This window comes from Mchenga conophoros, linkage group LG10 (genome assembly GCF_057382185.1).
Source record: "Mchenga conophoros isolate Kocher_MC1m ecotype Shallow Benthic linkage group LG10, M_conophoros_male_GT1.1, whole genome shotgun sequence".
NCBI lineage: Eukaryota > Metazoa > Chordata > Actinopteri > Cichliformes > Cichlidae > Mchenga > Mchenga conophoros.
The window spans coordinates 20,484,869-20,510,316 of record NC_140535.1 but is presented as its reverse complement, the minus strand read 5'-3'; the positions used below and the strand labels follow the sequence as shown (position 1 = coordinate 20,510,316).

Genomic DNA, 25,448 nt, shown 5'->3' with positions numbered 1-25,448 from the left:
AGTGCATCCCCCTTTCAGTGACAAAACGGGCCTGGCCCATCAAGGGTTGGACTCGACTAGACCCCGGAAGGTGTGCTGTGGTATCTGGCACCAAGATGTTAGCAACAGATCCTTCCATCGTGTAAACTGTGAGGTGGCGCTTCCATGGATCAGACTTATTTCTCCAGCACATCCTACAGGTGCTCGATTGGATTGAGATCTTAGGAATTTGGAGGCCATGTGAACACCTCAAACTCATCGTTGTGCTACTTTTTGCTTTTTGGTGCCCTGCAGTGGACACACTGGGTCCAAAAAGCAGCATGGTCAACATGGGTACCATGAATGATCTGTGAAAATGCAGCACAATACACAACAAACTGTGATGCACAGTATATTCTGACATGTTTTCATCAGTTTGCAGTACAACAGCTCATATGTTGGATCGGACCACACAAGCCAGCCTTCGATTCCCACGTGCATCAATGACCCTGCTGCTGGTTCACCACTGTTCTTTCGTTGAACCACTTGGGATAGATAGTGACCACTACAGACTGGGCACACCTCAAAAAAGCTGCTCTGACCCAGTCGTCAACCCATTACAGTTTGGCCCTCGTCAAACTCGCTGAAATCCCTACGCTTGCCCTTTTTTTTTTTTCTTGGAAGTGCAGGCTGATCTCACAGATCACTGCTGTCACTTCAAAAGCTGTCCATCGTGAAGTGACTTACAAAGCAGGAAAAAATTTATTATGTCAAAGTATCAAAATATGCTATTGCACAGATCTATCCTGCCATTGCTCATTGCAACATTTCTGGCTTGTAGTTATTCAGGCCCTCTAAAGAAGACTTTAAATCTACTCTAAACTATGTAATCTGAGCAGGGGGAAAAGTGCAGAAAGCATTCTGTATCTAATGTCAGGTGTAATTGGACACAGACCTGTTTTTTTACTTGTTTTAAACAATCAAGGATGTCAGGAATGTACTGTCATTTGGCCATTTGTTATATTTCATGTTGACAGGCTTTGTTGTGTTTATCATCTGTTTCTTGTTTCAGAAATATTTCCCATAATCCTCTCCTCCGTATTCATCCAAGCCATTTCCACCACCTGACACATCTTCAGTCTCTGTAAGTACTCTGACATATACACGTTTGCCTGTTTTTATACATGTGAGGACCTTTATTGCCCTGAGCCTCAAACATCACAACTACATGCTTAATTTTAATAACTTTCCTCTAAATGTTATTCTAACCTCAATCATGAATACTAGTTTAAATCTTCAAACACTTCTTTGAAGTCATCTGGGACTCTCCAGAATATCTTTCTAATGCATTAATGGCTTCTTCACTTTGATGTCTTAATGCTGAAATTGGTCTTCAGAGTTTGCTGTAGTCTAGTGCGCTGGTGAAATCTGTTATTTCCTACAGAGCGCTGGAGGGAATTGAGATCGCAGATATTCAGACTAAGGTGTTCCTTCCCATGAAGAACCTCTCCCACATGTATGTGTAACACACAGCCATCACTTCAGAAGAACCAGCATGTTTTGTCATCTCTTCTTTGTCGGTTGTGTTTTTGTTTGTTTTTTACAATTTTTCTCTTTTCTCTACAAGCTATTTCAAGAAGTTTCAGTACTGTTCCTATGCACCTCATGTGAGGTCCTGTAAACCCAACACAGATGGCATCTCTTCTTTTGAGGACCTCCTGGCTAACATGGTGCTGCGGGTGTCTGTCTGGGTCATGGCCCTCATCACCTGCTTTGGTAATCTGTTTGTCATCGGCATGAGGTCGCTGATTCGTGCTGAGAACAACCTGCATGCTGCCTGCATCAAAGTTCTCTGCTGTGAGTAACAACGTAGCACCGGGTGAGACAGTCTCGCAAAATAAAAGTACTTGTAAAAGCAGCAATAAATCTAAATGTCAAGCTGTTCTTTTGGAAAGTGAATAAGTCAGCTTAGCCTTGCTTCTATCCAATGAAACAGGATGAAGAAGTTTGTTATACTGGGATGGGATCAAACTGCTTGGAGACTTCCCAATCTACACACTTCTCCTTCATTCTCCTCTTTCACATTCCCTGTGCCTTTCTATGCCACTGTTGCAAAGCCTACTCCAAAAATGCAAATCCAACAACCTCGCACAGCCATTGAAGTGGAGTGGACCAACATTCCACAGGCCACAATTGACAATCTGATAGACTCCATGCGACGATGTGTTGCACTGCATGAGGCAAATGGTGGTCACACCAGATACTGACCGGTTCTGGGACCCCAGACCCCCAATAGCGCAAAAAACTGCACATTCCAGGGTGGCCTTTTGTTGTGGGCAGTCTGAGGTACACCTGTGCACTACTCATGATGTCAGATCAGCATCCTGATGTGGCACACCTGTGAGGTGGGATGGATTATCTCAATATAGCAGATGTGCCCACTACCACACATTTGGACTGATTTGTGACCACTGTTTGGGAGGGATGGTTATATTGTGTATCTGGAATGAATTTTAGGTCTCTACGTCCATCCCATGGGGAATGGGAGCAAAAACAAAAGTGTTGCGTTTATATTTTTGTTGAGTGTATCTGCATATAGCAAGATCCATCCATGCTTGTGGTTCCATTAATCTTGCCTGTTGTGGTGACTTAAAAAATATTATGATACTGTTTTTGGGAAGGATGTAGCTGACAGATGGGCTTATAATCACACAGGGCACATCTGCCTGTAAATAGACTCATAGATGTCATCCTTATCATCCAGGTGCTGACTGCCTCATGGGCGTGTACCTGTTTTTTGTTGGCGTATCTGATGTAAAATTCCGCGGTCAGTACAACCGTAACGCCCTGCTGTGGATGGAAAGTGCGGAGTGTCGGACCATTGGATTCCTGGCCATGCTCTCCTCAGAGGTACTGCCCATGTATATATCACACTTCAACACACGCAAATATGCATGCAGATTGAGACAAACTGATCTGTACTGTAAAACTGACACATCACAAGGAGTTGCACTTACACATCCTTCGCTTTTTGCTTGTACTTTTGCCCTGCTGTTTTCAGCTAAAGTAGCTTCAAGATTAAAATCATCTTTTGTTCCGCTCACTGGCTGTATCAGCTTGTTTCGGCTCTGCATTATATAAATATCATGTTTGCAGACTAAGGTACTCATATTATGCTCTCTTTTACTTTAAAAACGTGTTTATAATTCACTCTCACTCATTGCTTTTAGCTGTTGCAGATGGAGACATAACAAGCCTCAGCTGGAGTTTAACAACCTGTCTCAGAACTTTATGCACTTTCCAGGATAAATCATCATTAGACTGACTTTATAAATGATGTGAACCCAAGTTCCATCCTCTGCATGTTGATTCCTCTGTCATAATAGAGGTTCTACTAATAACAGTGCAGCCAATATTCAAAGCAGTGTTCAGTTTATAAGTTAAAAACATGTTGTTTTCATTTGCGGTGCATGTTTCTCCTCAGGTGTCTGTTCTCCTCCTGACCTACCTGACTCTGGAGAAGTTCCTTGTCATTGTTTTCCCTTTTAGAAATTTGCGCCCAGGCAAATTTCAGACAGGGGTAAGTTGCACTTTTCAAAATGGGGAACAATGTGCCTGATGAATGTCATCCAACTGTTGTCTTTGTCTACAAAGTAATCGTCACTCTTATTTTGAAGAAAAACTGCTGAAGAACACACTGCACAAAAGTCCTCAACGCTCACTGACTCAGTAACTGCAGAGCTCCAAACCTCCTCTGGCATTAACATCAGCACAAAAACTGTTTGCTGGGAGCTTCATGCCTTCAGTAGGTGTAAAGTGCAGGTAGCTCATTTTAGTCCACTAGTAATCTTAGCTGTAAGGGAAAACAGTTTGTGTGAAGAACAAAAGAGAGATATCCTTTGTTCTACTGGTTTGGTATGAAGTATAAAGTAACCCCTGAACATCACCATCCCCAAAATATTGACCATTTCCAGATTTACTACAGTCTACTATTCATTTTACTGCTTTGAACCAAGTCTAAGAGTCAGCCATTTACTGTAAATATGCCTCCACCCACCTCACATCCACCAGTAAAGAATTAAAAGACCTACTGCTTGTTCTCCCAGATTGTCCACACAGAGGCAGAACATGAAGTGACTCGTCAGTCAGCAGGAGGCAACTTGATTGAAGCAAATGCTTGAAATCTGATTAAATAAATGTCAACTAGAGTTTGGAAACCCAGGCAGTCATAACTTTTCTTATTTGGGGAATTTGAAGAGTACTTTGTGTGAAATCCTGACAGCATGTATGTTGTCCTGCTTTAAGGTGGTCCTGGCTTCGATCTGGCTGCTGGGGTTTATTATTGCAGCCGTGCCCCTAATGAATGAGGACGTCTTTGGGAACTACTACGGACGTAATGGGGTCTGCTTTCCCCTGCACTCTGACAGGCAAGAAAAACCTACTGCCAAAGGATATTCCACAGGGATTTTTCTGGGTGAATAGAAGATTTTGTTTTTCATGAATTTTCATTCCATATTTTATACTTACATAAGTAAGAGACAGCACTCAGAAGTGGGAATAATTCTTTGTATTATTGTAGGGTCTTTACCTTACAACATAAAACACCTTGAGGCAACTGTTGCTGTGATTTGGTGATGTATAAATGAAATTGAATTGAATTGGAGTTCAGTAAAATCTTTTTTTTAAATTGTCTTTTTCAGAAAAGAAAGACAATCTTCCATTTAAACTTTAAACACCCAAAGAAATGCGAAATTGTTCATTATCACAGAATATACAAAGTGTAAAGTAAAAAAAACTACGCAGTACAAATCTGTGAAGCAGAACTGTCCTGTGTTCAAAACCACTTAAATACTGTATTTAATACTGTATGAACTGCATAACGGTGTTTGATATAGTCCCAGCCAGCATGAAAAGCATTTGTATCTCTTTAGGTCTAAACCTGGTGGCTTTCCTGGTGATTGTATTCTCCTACTCCAGTATGTTCTGCTCCATCTATAAAACCGGCATCAATGCCACCGACCTGAGGAGCGGACTGCACAGAGATGTGGCTGTGGCCAACAGGTTTTTCTTCATCGTGTTCTCTGATGCCCTCTGCTGGATTCCTATATTTTTGGTGAAAGTCCTCTCGCTGCTGGAGGTGGAGATCCCTGGTAAGAAGTGAAACATATATATGTGTGTATATGTGTATGTATAGATGTATGTGTGTGTGTGTATATATATATATATATATATATATATATATATCTAGCAGTCCCTTCTTACGAATGCGTAGTGGTTAGACTACACGCCTTTGGAACACAGGATTGCGAGTTCGATTCCTGCCTGGGGCGTCTGTATCCAGTAAGGGTCCTAAGGCTAGACCCCCTATATTAAGCAAGCCTACCGCAGACATGAGCGATATGAAGGCATGCCGGCTCGGACGTCGCCCGGGTCAACGAGGTCCGCGTCAGGTGTTGAGGAACCAGGGTACCCTGACGAAAAGTGGGCTACTGGAACAGGAAGGCATCGGTGGGCAAGAGACAAAAAAAAGGGCGTTGTTGGAATGCTACTACGCAAGTAACCCCGGCGGAAGGGGCTACATGAATAGGATGAGGGACCTATGGATATATATATATATATATATATATATACAAGTGTGTGTATATGTATATATATATGTGTGTGTGTGTATACGTGTGTGTGTATGTATAGGTCACTGTGTTACTTTATTGAATAGTTTGCTAACAAGCATCAACACAATTATATTTCTCTAGATTTCAATCACTTGTGAAATGTTTCCTTCCTTAGGCACTATCTCCAGCTGGGTTGTCATCTTCATCCTTCCCATCAACAGTGCCTTGAACCCCATCCTGTACACCTTGACCACCAGCTTCTTCAGAGAGCAGGTGGAAGTTTTACTCTGTCACTGGCAATACTCCTAATACTCTTCTGCCAGGAGGAGTATTATGTCTGAAGAAAGACCGCAAAAGCCTTACCTCGTCCACAATCTTTATGGAGACGTCACGGGGTCTGTGCTACCAGCCACCCGTTTACCTCCAGCAGGTGTCACTTATAAGCGCAGATCCTCTCTATGCCTGATGATGTATTTGTAAAGATACAGCATTTTGTAAGCTACTAGTCCTTTTTTATTGTTTTACGTTCACATTCACACCCACATCCAGGATAGAATCACCAAATATCCTAACATGAACATATTTGGACCCAAATACAAATAGTACCCAAAGAGAGCCCATGCAGGCCAGACCTTTTTGCTTTGAGGCAAAAGACCTAACCACTGTTGCACTTCACCACTTGAATTAATAAAATATAATGAACATAATATAAAAATTCAAGATCTTACAACTGGTCCAGTCATAATTTATAAAATATACTGTTAATGTCAAGCCATCCTGAGGATGGCGCAGACCATAAAATGGGTGTCAAACATAGGGCCCAGGGGCTAGAATTGGCCAGGCAAAAACTCTAGTCCCATTGGGCTGCTTTGGGGAAATTGAAGGAGCTCATAAATCTTGGACTTTTTACCGTACTCTCATAAGTTTTACAGCTTTTTTTCTACTGATAAAAACCACGCTCCCCACTTCCTCCCAGTGAAAACAGAACTTTTTTAATGATAGGACACTCTGGGCAATGAGCTACCAAAACTTTTTATGTAATTTTACACATTTATTTCTTACTGTCAAAGCCCAAAAGTCATTCTGACAGATTTCTTTTTATTTACTTACAGCAGCATTTCTTTATCACGTAAAAGGAGATGCCCAATTTAAATTGCACTTTTCATTAATCTGTTAAGATATAGGAGGGATTAACTGTGCAGTTAACTTCTTTAAAACGATAGAAAAGCGCATTTCAGTTAAGATGAAAATGAGCTTTATGTGGCTCATGTAAAATGAGTTTGACATCCCTGCCTTAAAATTCCTTAAGTCTATCAAGAAAAGTGTTTAGATGACTCTTGTAAAATACACACATAGATCCTAAACAGTCCCTATGGTGAACTTTTTATGAAGTTTAGAAGCTGTGGGACAAACACATAGAGACTGACAAATACCAGTGGCATAATATTAATGAAGAACATATTTTATATACAGAGCTATCCAGTTAATCTCTGCTTACCTACTGGTTTCTTTTTTGTCTTGCCCTTTAATTCCTCCATGCCCATCACTTTTTGGGTTTTTATCAGCTTGTTTAACTATCCTCATAATTCTTGGTTTCATGTCATATTCTTCCATTTACATGTACTGTATCTGCTTTGACTGAACTAATGTTGAAACTGAACCAATATGGTGCTGGCCCTTTGTGCCATAGTCATGCTGTTTAAGAGAACTGTTCTGAACTCTTCATTTGACTGACAACTTGGATGAAAGCATTTTGTACACGTATGTCATATTACATGTAATTAACAAACTGACAAATGAGGAGACTGAATTGCGACACTCTCAACATCTGCACATGAGACTTTGGAGCTGGACTTTTCCAGATTTCTTTCATGTTTTGATGACTGATTTTTTTTATTTTTTTTTATCAGTGCACCAATGGACCTTTAAAAGCTCCTTTAACTTAGTGACAATCATTAAACGTGGAGGAGTTTAGACACTGATGACATGAAAAGGAAAGCTGGACAGATAAATCAAAATGGCTGTTTAATACTTGCATACATTTCTCATTAATATGCCAAGCAATGGAATCCTAACAAGGCCCTTATTTCCTGTTATGCTGTATTGATTGATTGATTGGTAATTTATTTCAACATGTGAACAATATACAAGTACATTTAGAAAAGAAATGAGAGAAAAAAAATATACTATACAAATTACATACAAAAAAACGTTCTGATTAATTTACATGTTGAAAGGGAGTGGGAAGAAGTATACACTTATTTAATCCCACCCCTGTCCCATAAATTATCAGTGAATATTTAGTCAGCTTCCTTACTGATATAATTTGTAATAAAAATAGTGAACAGATTTCTGATATACTATATACTATAATATCACATCATGAATTTTTTGTTTGTTTGTTTTTAAATAGAGACATTCACTTAATTTAAATATTTTCCTTTTCTTTATAGATCGAGAAGATCATATTTTTATAACTCTTTTTGAACAGTTTTATGTTTGGACATTGCTTTAATTCCATATTCAGTTTGTTCCATAGTTTCACTCCATGAACAGAAACACAAAAGCCTTTTCTTGTAGTACGTACCTTCATTGTTTTGAAGTTACAAAAACCCCTTAAATTATAACTTCCTTCTTTCAAAAAAAACATACTCTGAATATTACCTGGCAGTTCTTTATTTTTTGCTTTGAATAGAATTTGTGCTGTTTGGAATTTCACTATATCGTCAATTTTCAATATTTCAGACTGCAAAAATAGTGAGTTTGTATGTTCCCTATAACCTGCATTGTGGATGATTCGAATTGCTTTCTTTTGAAGAGTAAAAAGTGAATGTAATGTGGTTTTATAGTTATTGCCCCAGACCTCTGCACAATAGCTTAAGTATGGCGAAACCAGTGAACAGTAGAGAATATGAAGTGATGTTCTGTCGAATACCTGTTTTGCCTTGTTTAGTACTGCAATGCTTCGTGATACTTTGGAATGAATATATCTTACGTGAGCTCTCCAGTTAAGTTTTTCATCTATTATTACCCCCAGAAATTTATTTTCACTGACTCTTTCAATATCAACACCATTTATTTGAATCTTTGCATTAGTATTTAAACTACTATTTCCAAATAACATAAGTTTAGATTTATTCAAATTTAATGATAATTTGTTTTTATCAAGCCAGAACTTCACTTTACTTATTTCATTAGTCATATCCTCCAATAAATTCTGCAGATCATCACCAGAGCAAAAAATGTTTGTATCGTCAGCAAAGAGAACCATTTTTAATACTTTGGACACTTTACAGATGTCGTTAATGTACAAGTTGAAGAATTTTGGACCCAAAACTGACCCTTGGGGTACACCACAAGCAATGTCCATACATAAGGAGCAACCACCATTTATTTTCACAAACTGCTTTCTGTCACTTAAATAACTCCGGACCCAATCTAAAACTACCCCTCTGACACCATAACGTTCCAGTTTTCTTATTAATATATCATGATCTATAGTGTCAAATGCCTTTGTCAAGTCTATGAATAACCCAGCCACATATTGCTTTTTGTCTATGGAATTTGTGATGTATTCTATTGAATCTAATAGTGCCGATGATGTTGATCTGCTTGATCGGAATCCGTACTGACTCTCAGTGAGTAGTTTATGTTTATCTATAAATTTTTCCAGTCTGTTTTTAAACAGTTTTTCAAGAACTTTTGAGAATTGGGGTAGTAAAGAGACAGGCCTGTAGTTTGTGAAATGGTGTTTGTTTCCAGATTTGTATAGAGGTATAACTTTTGCTATTTTCATTCTGTCTGGAAATCGACCAGTTTGAAATGATAAATTACAGATGTATGTAAATGGTTTTATAATAGCCTCAATGACTCTTTTAACCACTATCATATCAATATCATTACAATCCAAAGATTTGTGATTTTTACATTTTTTGACAATTTCAAGAACTTCATTTTCATCAACGGCTGTGAGAAACATAGAATATGGATTTCTGTCAATCAGTGTATCGGGTTTTTCCTGTGCTTTCCCAGGATGAGTGATTGTTCTTGCTAAATTTGGTCCAGCAGTTACAAAGAATTCATTGAGACTATTTGCCACAACATCCATATTGTATTCTTCATGGTCATTACAAATGAAATACTTGGGATAGTTCTTTTGTCCAGTCCCACATTTTATAACACTGTTCAGGATTTCCCATAATCTTTTATTATTATTTCTATTTATATCTAATTGCTTATGTTTGTTTAGTGTATAAAATTCGGTACGCATCCTCTCGGTGTGAGTTGTGTGCTTTTTGATGGTGTTTGTTGGTGTCAGGCTCTATATTGGTTTTTCTTAAATTAAATAACAATAAAAAGACATGAACTAACATGAAGCACATTCATATATTTTTGGCTTTTTTGTATGAGCAGTAGTAGGTCATTCTTTAAGGCTTTCTGTAACCTGAAAGGAAGACAGCGCAAACAAAAATAAGCAGTGGTGTACTTTATGTATGTTTATTTACATACACACGGAGATGAATATTTCCCTATTATAAAATGAACATGACTGAAAACCTTGATTACCAAAAAACAGTGCTGGCATTGTTTTCCTCTATAAAACCATTCTAGCTAAACTTCCAGTTTAGCTCTGTATCCCTCTCTGTCCACATACCAATAGCTACCAGCTACACTTCTCTAAATGGTTACTTTGTCACTTTGGACATGGGATAATTTACAAAACAGACCTACATTTAAACATCCTTCTATCTTCAGTTTATTTTCTCAAGATTCCTATTAGCTGAAGCAGTGCAGCACCTTTATTCCTGGGGTCACAAATCCTTACATTTTAATAGTTTGCTGTTAAACACACACACACACACACACACACACACACACACACACACACACACAAACAACAAAAAACAGCTTCTCACAGCACAAATTATACCTGATATAACTTTTACAGATCCAGGCTCATGTTAACAGTTTCTAACCGTAGTCAAAAGTGTTTCTCTCTATCTGCAGTGGCACCAAATTCTATTCCTTAATAGCACCATCTAAAATACTTCTTATAACTGAATTGGTACTTGCTATCGGTAATACAAATTGTCCTCCTTGCTGATTTTTTTGTATTAATAAATATTAATAAAGAATTATAAATTTTTAATACAAAAAATAACATTTCTAATCAATTTAAATGAAAAATGAAGTAATATTTATATATTCAATTTAAAAGCATAATAAGTAATGTAGTGAAGGACACTTGTGGGTGTTTCTTTTGAGAAGTCATTTAATGCTTTAATCTTCTATGTTATGACTATTTTTAGCCATAACAATAGCACTCATATTTTATATTCATATTATTATGTGTAGGATTGTGCACATTTTGTTGTATTTCTAGCTTTTTTTTTTTTTTTTTAGATGTGTTAGGTTGTATGGTCTCTAGTTTAGCCAGGTTTCTTTTGTAAACGAGATGCTGTTCTCAGTGGGAGTTCTTGGTAAAAAAAAAAAAAGAAAAGGTAATGATAATCACAATACAAAAATGAAGCTGTTTCACCTCCATATTAGTTTGTGCAGCTACGTATCATACACGTGCCTGTTATCCTGCTACAACGTGTCTTTGGACTTGTTTTCCACGGCTTTTACTTCTCTTGATTTGGTCTCACCTGCGGTTCTCAGCATCCTTTCATAGCAGGTGTCCTGCCCTTGGTCCAAGGTGCGCCCCTAGCGACACGTTTATGGACACAGCTGCTAACCAATAGGAAGCTTGTCTTGCCTCAGTTACCGGCTTCTTGGCGTTCGATTGGTTGCTAAGGGCGGGGCACTCACATCCCGAGCAGTAGCGCTGTCAGCTGAGGCGGCACGACTCCTGGAGGAGAGAGACGAGGAGGATTGATGAAAACAAGCCACCGAATCACATAAACAAAGAACTGGTGCTAGGAAATGATCCTGTAGTGGCCGAGGTCGACGCAGAAAAGGTACAGTTAATCTAAATGATTCGCCAGTGCTATGCCCGGTGCTGTTTAACGGCTCTGTGTCAACCACAAAGGGAACCGAGCAATTTCTTAATACAACATCGATAGCTCTAACTACCACGGGGGGCTTCTACTAGCTCTTTAGCAGCTGAGTTAGCCATAGGCTTAGCCGGTTACAGTGGTCGGCCATTAAAAGAAAGAAAAGGAGAATGTGACTTAACCTAAACTCGCTTCTTTAGTTGCCTCGGTGCCACCAACACAGCGAACAATGCCGAGCGGCTTTGTGAGGCAAGTTAGCTAAAGCAACAGTGTTTATCTAAAACAGCGACTATCATAGTAAATCACACTTTATGATGGCTACGCTACACTTTAGCTATCAGCGAGGGAGCTAATGTAAATACCAGCAGTGCTACTTGCCAGTGATTACAATCTGGGAGCATTAAAAAAAAGTGTGTCACGTCTGGAAGAGAAAACACGCACGTCTCTCAGTTCCGGTGCCCGTCTGATACCCTGTCTGGGCCTTTTGGACCCCTCACCGATGAGGTGTTTTTCGTCATTGAGAAGACGTGTAGAGTTGTGGGCTGTGGATCAATGTGTAGTCCAGGTCGGGTGGTCTCCCGTTGTTATTATCCCATTGCTGAGATGTCCAGAAGCAGTCAGCTTGGATGTTTTGTGAGAGGAAGCCAGTGTTTGAGGATGTATCATTGCAGGCAGCAGTACCCTGCTGACTGTTTTAAATGTTTTGAAATCTGATTGATATTTAATAGGGGTTTTGTGCTCTTCTGTTGTGTTGTGTTGTGTTGTACTGTGCTGTGGTGAAGTGTGCTGCTCACACTGTTCACACATCTCAGGCTTACTCCCTTTCTTTCTCATGAATCATAGTCCTCTTCATCACTCCAGCTTTTTTGGCACAGCCAGTCAGCAGCAGCAGTAGGAGTGACCCAGTTAACTCTATTGTTCTGGGTATGGATTTACGCTACAAGTAACACACACACACACACACACACACACACACACACACACACACACACACACACACAGTTTGACATGTGTGTCAGAGTATTGTGCTTCTCTGAGGTTCCTTCGATCCCTTTAAGTTTGTTCCCAATCTGGATTTCAAGATGTACAATTCCTGAAATCCAGACTGGTGTTTTTGGAATAAGTTTCCTCTACACCAGTCTAGTTTGATTTCATTTTTAAATAAGCATAATGCATTTGCACAGATAGTGATTATTCTTACAGATTCAAAGCTTATTTAAGGAAGTCCTTCTTTAATTGTTTGAATCTGAAACTTTTTTTAAGATTTAAATTTTCTTGTACTTGCTGTTTAATACGTGGAGGTGCTTTATAATGCGCTGCCCCACTCGGGCTTCAATTGCCTTTGTAGCATGACTGATTTATACATCAGCACCACTGTAGTGGAGCAAAAAGCCCTGCATTTATTACCTTTTAGCATCATCAAACCACATTAAAAATTCATTTTGAGAGAAACTTTATTATTTAAAATTAGAATTGGCATTTGTTTCTGTGCATTTAGTTGTAGAGAATATTGGCTATTCAAACAAAGAGTTTGCTATCAGCCACTATCCATGTGAGAGTATCATTTTAAAATTTTTGGCCCTCTATTATCGGGTTTCTCAAGTTTTGTAGAGAAGCCTTCTTTCACCCCTTTTATGATACTTGAGACTCTGTTTTAGTATTTATTTATTTATTGTCATTGTCAAGAACAATGAAATTGCGTTTGGGGCTTCCATACAACCCAAAAAAAGAAGAAAATAATAAATACCCCTTAAAACCCAAGTGTACATATTTAACCCAGTGTGACTCCAATGCAATAAGACAATCCTTAGCAATAATGTTCGTAGAAATTCAGACAAAGACCTGAGAAACATGACAAAATACAACAATGCAACCCATTCAATATTATTGTACTGTGAGATATGATATCAGATATGATAGTTATCTATTTAAGAAAGAGGGGGGGGGGGGGGGGCAGGAGGGGGAAGAGAATAAAGATATGATGCACCAATGCAGACCAGTTCATTGCTATTAAGAAGTTGGATATGGTTATTGTCCGTGAGAGGGGGGCAGAGAGTTCAGGAGCCTCACAGCCTGTGGATACAGGCTGTTGGCCAGTCTGGATGTTCTGGCCTGTATAGACCTGTACCTTCTCCCTGAGGGCAGCAGATGGAAAAGGTGGCGCGCAGGGTGATGTTGGTCCCGCAGGATACTGTGCACCCTCCTCAGACAGCGAGTGGGGAAGATATTACTGATCTCTGGTTTTTTGGCACGTTAGTGTAAATGGCTGAGTTCTTTTAAGCTTTACCGTCTATTTGTCGACAGGCCCTTCAATCCCGCTCACAGGTCACAGAGATCAGATCTAAGGAGCTCATGACAACTTTTTTTTTATTTTTTCCAGACAACTTTTAACATGAGTGGCAGAGACTAATCTGGTATAATGCTGCTGTAAGTTTCCAAAATATATTTTTGGAAGCTTAATTAAGGTTGTACGGTGTGGATGAGCATGGCCACCCTTTATTTGTTTAAGTAAATCTGCCAGAAAGTAACTGCTCAGCCATCTCCACACACACACGCGCGTATGTGTGAACAACAGAAAGTGCGACCTCACACTCTGGACTGGTGAACCTCAGTCAGCTGAGCTCTCTGTCTTTCCTCACCCTCTTTGTTCCCATAGATACCACTAGACACCTCACTCCCACTGCCTTACATAACGTGGTTCTTCTGCCAGAGACACACCAGTTGACTCACACACAGAAGACATCATCACACAGTCCTTACCATCACGCTCCCTGTTTGTTTTGCCCCAGGTGCTCATTTTATGGGTGTGCTGTTCTCCGAATATTATTCAGAGAGCAGCTAAATAGTTTTTGTCTTACATGGCCTGTTAAGCCTGTTTGAGCGGCGTGTCGATGTATTGATTTAACAAAGAATTAATTGAATTTGCTTGTGTGTGTTTTGTGTGTGTGTGTGTTTGTTTTAAGATTTTAGGAAATTGTTGAGGGAGCGTTGTTTCACGCCTGTAGATTTAATGGAGCTCTGAGGCTGTTTGATTATGCATTAGCCCGCACATTGGAGACTCCAGAGATACTGTTATATAACACAGCTCTATATGGAAAGACATATTGCTGTGTGTGTGTCTGTTTACACGTACACTTCAATGGCTAGTGTGATGTAATGCCGTGATGCATTTTTTTGTAATTGATGTTTTGATGTCTCATTTTGTTTTTAAAATCAAGCCATCAGTCCTTGCTTTTATCTTTTCTGCGCTGCAGGCAAAGCTAATTGTGTTTAAAACAATCTTGTCAACGTACAAACTAACAAACCTGACCTCCTCAGAAAGAAACGCTATTGGTAAGCAGAGCTTTTGTTTCTGTAATGGGCTCAAGAGGGCACCATTGTAGAGCCGGTGTTTGGGCATGATAATGGCAGGAGAAAAAAAAGATGGAAGATAATCAGTTGTTAAACTACCAATGTGGACAATACAGCTACAATACTGAGAAAAAGTGCTGAGTCACTCCTCATTTCTTTATATTTTATCGGGAAAATGAAAAATAGGTGCAGTGATTTGTTGAAGCATGCAAAAATAATGCAAATACATTATATAATGCAAAAACAGAGTTTTTACACTTCTAACAAACTTGAAAGTCAATATTTGGTGTGACCACCTTTATTATTCAACACAGCCTGAAATCTCTTTGACAAGCTGTCTTGTTATATCTCTAAGTAGTCTTCAGGAATAGTTCTTGGGGCTTCTTGAAGCACATTCAAAGCTCTTCTTTGGATGTTGCTGCCTTTTATTCTGCTCTCTGCCAAGATCCCACACTGCTTCAGTAATGTTGAGGTCTGGACTCTGTAGAGAGACGAATCCATGGCTGATAGTGTTGCTTTGTGTGTTTTTCTCTCCAGGTATGCCTTTACTGCATTAGAAGTGTGTTTGAAATCATTGTCATGCTAAAAAAAGAAGACTCCACTATGTTTTACTGATACCTGTAGACTGTTGTACCGCTCTCCTGATCTCTTGGTTCAAACCAAGTAGTTAAGATCTGTTTTTGATTTTTAGTTAGTCAAGTTCTTGTGCAGTTTGACATACCTTGGCTATTTCTCCCTGTTTCCCTTCCACTGAGATCATTTCTGATGAGACCACAGCAAACAGTAGATGGGTCAACTGAAAGGCCAGATGCATCTCTCAGGTCCTGTCTGGATCTGGCTTGTTTTCTATTCCTTAAAGACATGACTTTCAGATACTGTTCATCTGCTATTAATAAATTTTTATATACCGCCACTTCTTTTTGTAAGATATGAGACATTTTGAGATAATAGCTCCTTCACATCTGCCTTCATGTCGGTAATTTTCATTGATTCAACTAAAGAAATGGGGTCATATTATGTTTTGTTTTATTTTTTTGTTTTTTGTGACAGGCTGTCTTATGTTATGGTTGAATGGTTCTTAGATTAGTGTTAAGTTGCTTAACAATTGAAAGACAATCCTCTGAAAATGGTCAGAGACAAGGACCGGACTGAAAGTGATTGAAAAAGGTATTTTAAAAGACCTGCAGAGAGCCTGAGGCAAAATATCACAATAGGGTGGCAGACAGTACAGTAATTGTAGTGGTGCATTGCAAACTTTTAAACGTGATCAATTTTAAACTCGTGACACATCTTTTCACTTGTATAGGCTGTTTTAATCAATTGAATCTGTTTGATGTTTGAGTTTAAGTCAACAAAAATGAATTATTAGTCTGATAATCAAGCCTTCCATTCTTCCCCAGCACTGGCTAAAAATAATTACACACCTTTATGGAATGCAATTCTTTTGCGTACAACCTTGTACGCAGTGTACAATGTGGTGTTCATACTTTACACTATAAAACAAAAATCAAAGTAGTTTTGAAAGCATGCGGAAAATGCAGCCGCTAAAAGTGAAAGTTTCATTTTCACTCCGAGAAGTCACTCTCAGCTTAAACCCTGCCCAAACATGCAGTAAATATAAACATGTCAGTTACTTTGCCTGTTTAAACCAGTTTTATGAAGGCATGCATGTATAAAGTAGGTGTTGTACTTAATCAGCTTTGTTCATCACACACCAACCAGCCAATTCTAACATTTAGTGACATCATGAAGGATTCCCTTACTTTTAATTAAATGTTAACTCCTTTGTACTGTTCACAAGGAAAACCTTCATTTTCTTTATTGTCACACGCATCAATGATGATAATGATTTAGTAAGGCTGAAAGGTATTTGGTGCTTGATTTAACCACAAAGTAAAATCACTCTCCTTTATTATAAGTGTTAACTCAAAATATGCACTCAGTCATACGCTCTTGCGGGAGCAAATGTCCCCTGTGATCTGGACTGATGCTTGTGGTGAGGCGCGGGTGTCATTAACTGTGAACTGAATTAGTCTTGATTTGTTGCTTAAGACCAGAAGTAAACTTGTTTATCTTCTCTTGTTCGACCGGCTTGCTGAGTGTACGGGGGAGTCTGGAAACTGTTAACAAGACAACGTATTTGACTGACAAGAGAGATAAAAGTCCCCTGTCACAGAGGTCCCAGATGGTGCAATTTAAATAGTAGGTGGAGGGATGATCAGAGAAGAAATACAAGGGGTTGCTTTGGGCTGCTGAGGTTAAACTAAGAGGTACAAAGCAGAAAAAGGTGGAAAAAAATTGGGTTTAAAATGACCATCATTCTCAGATTAATAATTAATTCTATGAATCTTGTTAATCTGGGATGTGAACACATGGAAAAAGCAGCAAAATTGCAATTTTTGATTTTTAAAATAAAAGATCCCACAAAAAATGGTTGTGGCACAGTCTCCTTTGACCTAGACTGTGTGGGAGGAAGTAGTTTCTACATTTCAGACTGAATGTTGAATGTGAGACTGGATGGCTCCGCTTTGTCTTCTCAGCTCAACTTTCACCTCTGACTTGCAGGGACACATTTCTTTCTTTGTTGGCAGTGTTGTGGCTGATAACTAAAGTTGAAAAGCTGCACAGTCTACATAAAACTGAACAAAAACAGAGGGACGCTCAGGGGAGGAATCACAGTTAAGGAATGGCAGCTGTTTATTTTAGCCTATGACCCTGTGGTTTGTGTGTGTGTCTCTTTGGGTCTATTTGGTTGTCCCATAACACCAAACCATGTCTGTACTGCGGGCAGAAGCTGGTGCTTATCTCATAATTCATATTCAGGCTGTTAAGTAACTCAGAAATTATGACTAAAAAACTAATATTATACTAATAGTCAGGTCAGGTTGTTTCTAATACATATCTTAATGCAGATAAAATGAAAATGCAGAAAAGACAGATACTTTTATCTGTGGGGTTTCTTTGATTGGTTGGTCAGAATTAAAGATTAAATACAGAATAAAAGTCTCCTGTTTGTGTGTGTTCATGTGAGGAAGAGTGAATGAGTCTGTTTTTAATAGTTGGCTGTTGTACTGCCTTAGGGGACGGCACGCCTCTCTAACTGACTTTGGCACCGAGCCTCACTGTGCCTGTTTGCCAGCCGTTAGCTATTTCCTTGCTCTTTGTTTTGTCTCCAGACACTAGCTTGTGTGATGTATTTATTCGACCTTTGACCTTGATGGCATTTGAAGTCTCCTTTGTTTGTGGTGATTGTGGAGATTCAAGAAAGACAGATTACAAAATTCAAGGAAGGAAAATTCTCATTTCCTGTTAGCAGCCAGTGGCCGGTGTAGCTTCAAGCAGATGGCCTGAAGCAGGGATGAGAAGAGGGCTACAGAGTTGTGGTAACGTCAATTCCACATGCCTTACGTATATATTTTTTCATTTTCAACAAAGACATCACTTCCTGTGTATAAAAAGCATCACCCTCTGCACAACACCATCTCGCTTTATCCAGCATTTTTCACAATGTGGTTTCCCACTCCACTGAACCTGCAAACAGTGTTTAATGTGTAAAGTGGGTTTAGTGTTTTCCCATACGAGAGAGTTTTAATCATCCTAATTAAACCTGTGTTGCAGTCTTTACATGGAGGGCGTGAAAGTTTTGTTTTCACACCTACATGCGCAAAATCCCGGGATGATTCACCAAGTGAAGCTGATGTCATGACGATGGCATACACAGCAGGAAGTCACCGGAGGATATGGAGCTCCCAAGAGATGTTTACCACCTTACCTGCAGAGAGAAGATTGAGTGAGGAGTAAAGAAAGATTACACTTTTTTAATAAAGAACATTTACTTGAATAATTCATGTAGTGTAAGTGTTTGAAAAAAGACCCTGCACATTATTTGCGAGGCTTTGACTTTAAAAATTTCCATTTACATATTGAGGAAGACTTTTAGTAATGTGAGTTAGGATTAAAGGATTAGCATTAAAGAAACACATAATTAGGGTTAAACTAAAACAGTGCAGTGTATTCCCCGTGAGATTTGTTTTTGGATAAGGGGCTGGGATGTCATTTGCGTTTTGACATTTGGCGTAATTCCTGGTCCCTTTCCAGAATTAGATCAAGGAAGTTTTACCTTCAACAGTAACAGTAGCCTACTTATATCATAATGTTGTAACACTTCCGTGTATAGCTGTCATTGTTTTCTTTTTTTTCATGAGTGTACATAAATATGCATTTGCCAGACTTTATTTGACAGATTTAAAACCACATGACAATCACACCCCACAGTTGTCTCTGAAATGTGTGTACTAATCAGCAGCTGATTGTTACAAACATAATTTTAGGCTACTGTGCTTCCTGTTTGTGTTTTCACCCACCCAAACACCCTACCCCCCACCCCTCCAAGCTTTGTTAATGGGTGTGTCTGTCCTCAGGAATCCTACACCATTAACAATTGAGGTTACTGTAACTGGCTAAACAGCTTCGACCAGTGAGCGCAGGGTATCTGACACACCAACACGCAGTGTTCCGGCTATCCAAAGCAGTAAACAGATGCCATTCTTTAATGCTCTACTGCTACGCGAGAGGGGAAAAAGGATGAAACAAGAGTCAGGAAGCAGGTGTGTGAGAGAGGACGCAAGAAAGAAATCATTTTTCTCATTGCCAAAAATGCCTCTGTGAGGGAAGGTGAGTAGGAGAGAGGAAAAAGAGAGGAAGAAAATGCGAGGGAGTGGAGGGGTAAAAGAACCACCCAGATTTAACAAACCACCCAATCAAGCTGCGTTCTTGGAATTGGCTCCCTCCCCTTTTTTCACCACCTGAGAGTGAAGAAACACAGCTGTGCCTCAGAGGGCTGAAAAAGACAGAAGGAGAAACGCTCTGAGAGCAGGTGAGAGTTGAAGTGGGGCACGCAAAGAGAAGAAAGGTTTTACAGAAAATCTGCTTTCAAATAAAATAAGATTTTTTTTACAAAAAAAATGTTTTCAAAATCTTAAACAACTGTGAGAAAGCCTCGAGAGGAAGACCTGAACTCTCAGGAGAACTGTGTAACAACAAAGCGATGAGCTCACTGTCTCGGGATTGAATGAACACAACATAAAGCGAATAAACCCTGAAACTGGATACCAAAATGTGGGGAAAAAGGTGAAGAGTGAAAATGGACTGAATGGCCTTTTTAAGTATTTTTCCTTCCTCTGGGACAAGGATTTTTTTTTTTTTTGAGTCTTCTGTGGAACAATGTAAAGTTGTCTTTCTTCCTCTGAGGAGGGCCACATTTTGACAATATTCTACGAGGTGTCGGTGAGCTCCTGTGGAGACTGGCTAATGAGCAAATAGGGGAGACATGTCTCTAGAAGATGTCAAAAGCACCACCAGCCTTGGGGCTGAAAGCAGTGCTTCAGATCATTGCAATGGCCACTGTCTGAACCAACATCAGGATCACGGGGTGAACCAAAGTGAAGGCCAGGATGAGATCGTTCTGGACCGTATTGCCTCTCTGTCAGTGGATAAGTTTGATCCCAGTGACTTCACAGGGAGGTTTTCAAAGATCCAGTTGAGGTCCAGAAAGAGGAGAGGGATCATTAATAGAGGTATGTGGAGACTGGCTCTACAAATGTTGTGTGTTTTGGGGTTTTTTTTGTTTTCTTCTTCTGAAGAGCACAAATGTGAATGAACACAAGATGAGTCAACACAGAGAGGAGGCAATGAGATACATGTTTTGTAATATTCCCAGGAAGTTTGAATGTGATTGCTTATTTGTCATGACCTGAGGAGTTAAGTTTAAGGGTGGAAATGGCAGAAAGACAGGTCGAACATCCAGCTGAAAAAATGATCCTCCGCTCGCCAGCTGGAATGTGGGTGTGTGCGGTTTTTAGCCGCTTTGAGATTTTAAATAACTCAGATCTTCTGCTACCTGTTTAGACCCCGTCTGCCTCTTTATGTACACCACTGCAAAGCTCGTCTTTGTTGTCACTTGGAAACTAGACTCGACAGGTGTATTTGTTGTGGGTTTTGAAGACCCTGTGAAAACTGATACCCTCTGTGTCTTTAGAAAATGCCACAAGGTTACTCCACTGATCATGAATCCAGAAAGAGGCATGCCATTTCTGGCCTCAGGATTGTTGTTTTCCTCAAACCACTTGTTCTCTCTCAGCTTACCTTAAACTCTGTGAATTGTATGTCTATACACTTCCAACATTTTAGGGAGTCTTTACAGGTACACTTCGGATCAGAGTATTGTTTAAATTTTGTAATAATGTATCAGTTTTTAGATTTATTAAGTCAAGTAATACTGAATGGCATTTGAAGGAAGATCCAATTGAAGGCACTTTAGGATAAGAAAAGCAGAATGCTTATTTTGTGTCTCTGATTGGACTTGAAAAAAGATGGAAACATAGGTGCATGTTGAAGAGTGAAAAGGGGGAATTCTGGTGTGAGGTAGTGTCTGTGCAACAAAGCAGCACCTGCACAAACATGCCTTTATTGAGACTTCTCAATAAATGAGCTTGTAGAGTGCAAATGTTAAAGAAATGCGGTGAAATGTAAGATTATAGAAGCCTCTGCTGCTGAGATAATGTACATGTGTTAGTCTTTGATGGTACACAAATGTGTTCTCACTAGAGTTATCTGACCCAGCTGTGTCAAGGACACACACTGTGTGAGCCCCGAGCCTCAAACAGCCTCTCTGTGGTCGTTTGAAGCAATTTATTTGCAATCTGTGTTTATGCGTGAGAGTGTGCTCATGTGCTGTGTTATGCTGGTTCGGTTAGCATGACAAAAACACATCACATTAACAGATGTCTGACACATGTTGACTTGTTTACTATGGTTTTTGTGATTGTGTCAATTTGATTTATGAAGCTGAAATGAGTAATACAATCACAGATGAATAGACATTTATGCTAGGAGTTCATTCCTTGATTGAAATGTAATATTAAACATCCACAGCTCCAACATCTCCATCATTAGGTCGTGAATGATAATGCTCCAGTGAAACGATGTCTGTCTGTGCTAGACACAATGTATCAAACAGTCTCTGTTTGACTGATGAAATTGTGTAATCTCACTGGGATTACATTTCAAGTGTGTGTCTTTGATTCAAAGATGTTGTTTAAAGGACATACCATTCGCTCCCTCTATTGTTATTGTAAATTGTTAAAGTCACAACTGTTAATTTTAATTTAAGAGAAACAATAAATTCTTGATTTATCTCAAAAGTTGGCAAATTAGTGTGATACTAAAAAAGTTTTTTAAAAAGTGATTCAGTTTTGAGGTACGGTGACGATCACATGGTTAACTATGACTGTGACTCTGTGCCTGTTATAAACTTTCTCCTCATGCTGAAAGTGAGAAATCGCCTCTTTCTGCATCACTCTCTGTGTTTGTGCTGATGTGGAGGGCAGCTATTTACACCTCTGTACCCATTCTGTGCCACTCAGCAAGTGGGAAGTGTTATATTCATGTAGTGTAAGACTGTCTCCACCCTCCCTGTGACAGCCACTCAACTTTTCTGGTTGAAACATTTTCACTGTCATATTAGATAGTTGACACATGGCAAATATTGGCATGAACAGCTCTGATCTTTCCAGTCTAGAAGAGATGACGTCAGCTCATCATCATCATCATCATCATCATCATCATCATCATCATCATTTATTCCTTTACTTTAAAAGCAAAACAATAAAAAAATAAAAAATAAAAGCCCCAGCAGTGAAAGCTGTTCTGGAGTTTACTCTTGTTTGCTTCCCTTCTCTTATCACTTCTGAGCTTGGCTTCTGTCTCTCATTAGCCACTGTTTGCTGTCTGACTAGAATATATGTAACTCCACACATGATTTTCTTCTTCTCTTCTACTCAGGGCAGGGTTGGGGATACATTGACATGCTCCACCATCTCATGATACAGAATGGTTTTCCACAAAAGGCCCCTTTGTACTTTCAAAAGCTGAAAGGGTGGTGTTGTTTCTTCACATTCTGTTGATAGCATTAGTTCAATCTGAAGCCTGTAAACGGTTTTGATTTAGAATGAGTACCATTAATGGAGATGACTCAGCTACTTATCTTGCAGATAGTCTGTTTAGCGTTGCTGGTTTACACACTGCACATGATTTAAGCTCCACCTTTGATTGTTTAGATGGAGTGGCCCCCTAGTTAGTAACCATCATTAGCAGTGGAGTCTTTTGGGCTAAGCTTTGTAGAAGTGTGCAGTGGCTCGATGTTTCCGAGGCTCAAAGGTAGCATACCTTGATGTGGATAGCGTCCTCACACCTCCTCGCTAATGTATTGTTTTATAACCATCTTATAACTGCCACATTTTCAGAACAACAGGTTTGCATTATCTGATGCTGAGCAGCCTCATGCTTATTGATTGTATCACTCATTCATTGCACCACAAAAGGTCAGGTTATTATGTTAGACTTATAAACAGACGTATAAATACAATAAAAATGAATTGGTGACCCATTATACTTGTAGACCAAGTATAAATGAAATCTTAATTTACGCTTCACATGTATAAGTACCCTGTATATATGTGTGTGTTCATGTGTGTTTGCCTGTGTGAGTAAAGGAGTCACATTCCAACAGCTGGCATGCCCGGGCCCCTGCTCAGAATGTGAGGAATCTCAGCCGCTCCATAGGGGTGTGTTCATCTCTATGTCCATGATTTTTTTCTCTCTCTTTTTCTTATAGGCTCCATATGTGTGTCATTGTAACCCAATGGGAAATATGCCCCCTTTCCCCGTTGTAAGTCCTGAAATTTTATTGATTGTCCTATTGTGCATCTGCGCTGTGCTCCGGCGAACACTCTGCAGGCTTCATTTACATCAGTCAGAGCAGAAAGAGTCAAACGGCAGTACATAACATTTCAAATTTCCCATATATAGCCCCACCACCACCACCAGCCGGCACATGTAACTGTTTAACCTAATGTGGGTCAACAAGCAAACATGCAAACATTTTCATGCAGTCTCACGAGCAAGACTGGATGAGAAAGATAAGAGTGCAGACTTTTAAATATTTAGCTGTCATCTCATCAGTACAGCACTTGGTGCACCAGAAGTCAAGTGGTTGTTATACACAGGATGTTTTGAAAGTTTCAGGAGAACATTTTGAAAATTGCTTCATATCTAATGATTGTCAGTTGGGCTTGATTGTCTTGTATGCAGGTTAACAGACAAAATTGTGATTTGCTTATTCTGTCAGGCCCAGCACTGTGATGGGACAACAGATGTTGCAGACAGGAATAGGCTTTCAGTGCTTCTTTGATATATTTCTCCTCCTGTGGGATTAAACTGTAATTGTCTGTTAATATGAACCAGGCCATCCATGCTTGGCAGCTCTCCTGTGAGCTGCCAAGCTTTGCATAATACTGTATCCTATACACTCTTTACTCTTCCTCTCACTCTCATTTTTTTGCTCTCCCTCCCTCGGCCGCTCACATGTCCTGTGGCACTTCCGCTGTTCATCCAGGGAATTGCACAATGACCCTAATTATCCACTTGTACTTCCAAGCTTTTTCAGCCAACCGTAACATCACTGCCACAACTTTATGCTTAGGCAGACATTTTCAAAGGCTTTTTAAGGTAGAAAGAATTTAGTTTGTACTTAGGTACACCAAAGACTCAGTTAGAAGTTGAACTAAAGCTATGAGATGTGGCAGGTTATTATGAGATGCTAGCAGAGTCCTGACATACAGTGTGTTGGTATTGGCCTGTGTATCTACTTAAAGGAAGACAAAATTAAATATCAGCTGCACTGCTGAGGTAAGGGATGCTTCATCAAGCAAAGCAGATTCAAATCTCTTAAGCTGTGATAAGCAAAGGGAGCCAACTCTTTGCTTCGATTTGACTTTTCACACCATGACTCTGTATCTTCTCACTACACATTCAAGACAGCAGAGATACCTCGTTTGCAAAAAAAACAAAGAATCAAGCTCACATTCGCCACATTAAATATTTATCGTCTGGAAATGATATCCAGCAGCACCAAGGCACCTGAAATGATCACAAAAACATTCACTCAAATGTCGCGCTGTTAATTACGTGATCAAATTTGTAAAGCATGAACATTGCATCTAAATTATTGACAGGTTAATTTCCCATGTGCCACATGAATCATTTCAATTCTGCCAGAGGTGTGAAGCAGTTGTACCAGCTGATAAGTCAGGAATAAGTCAGACTTCATTATCAGTGTCAATGTCTAGGCTGGCTGACAACAACAACACATTTAATTTAAAAAAAAACTCTATTCATCTGAAGGGTGTAACAAAAAGGTTAAAAAATAACTCTTTTGCTTGATTTAATGAATAAAAAATCACTGCAAGCAAACTAGTGACAAAGATGATGATGAATCATGGAGGGAACATGAATGTCTGCACCCGATGTAACTTGCACATGTATTGAATGGTGTTAAAAATATCCATTTAAAGAAAGAGAAATATATTTTAGTTTTATTTTTGTTTATTTTTTGTCTTCTTCTTCCTTCTGGGATTTGGATACAACAAGAAAAGTATGCATACTATACACAAAAACACACTATTGCCCATTT

At 39.3% G+C, this 25,448-nt stretch overlaps 2 protein-coding genes across 6 annotated transcripts in view; both read left to right on the top strand.

Moving 5' to 3' along the window:
- rxfp2a (relaxin family peptide receptor 2a) overlaps positions 1-9,946 on the top strand; it is a 40,234-nt gene extending 30,288 nt beyond the window's left edge. Inside the window, exons 13-20 of the mRNA XM_085289242.1 lie at positions 1,031-1,102; positions 1,403-1,474; positions 1,586-1,815; positions 2,723-2,868; positions 3,443-3,538; positions 4,264-4,432; positions 4,890-5,108; positions 5,746-9,946. Coding sequence (XP_085145368.1) covers positions 1,031-1,102; positions 1,403-1,474; positions 1,586-1,815; positions 2,723-2,868; positions 3,443-3,538; positions 4,264-4,432; positions 4,890-5,108; positions 5,746-5,879 — 1,138 coding nt within the window. The 3' untranslated portion in view covers positions 5,880-9,946. The remainder of the gene's footprint in view (positions 1-1,030; positions 1,103-1,402; positions 1,475-1,585; positions 1,816-2,722; positions 2,869-3,442; positions 3,539-4,263; positions 4,433-4,889; positions 5,109-5,745) is intronic.
- A 1,413-nt stretch (positions 9,947-11,359) lies between these two features.
- The window catches only part of fryb (furry homolog b (Drosophila)), a 58,615-nt gene continuing 44,526 nt past the window's right edge, over positions 11,360-25,448 (top strand). For 2 of the 5 annotated variants that reach the window (XM_085289232.1, XM_085289231.1), the window contains exon 1: positions 19,674-20,493. In XM_085289232.1, the coding sequence (XP_085145358.1) occupies positions 20,247-20,493 (247 nt within the window). In that variant the 5' untranslated portion in view covers positions 19,674-20,246. Of the gene's footprint in view, positions 11,531-19,664; positions 20,494-25,448 lie in introns of those variants that run through there. The other 3 variants (XM_085289235.1, XM_085289238.1, XM_085289233.1) reach the window with 3 other exon arrangements.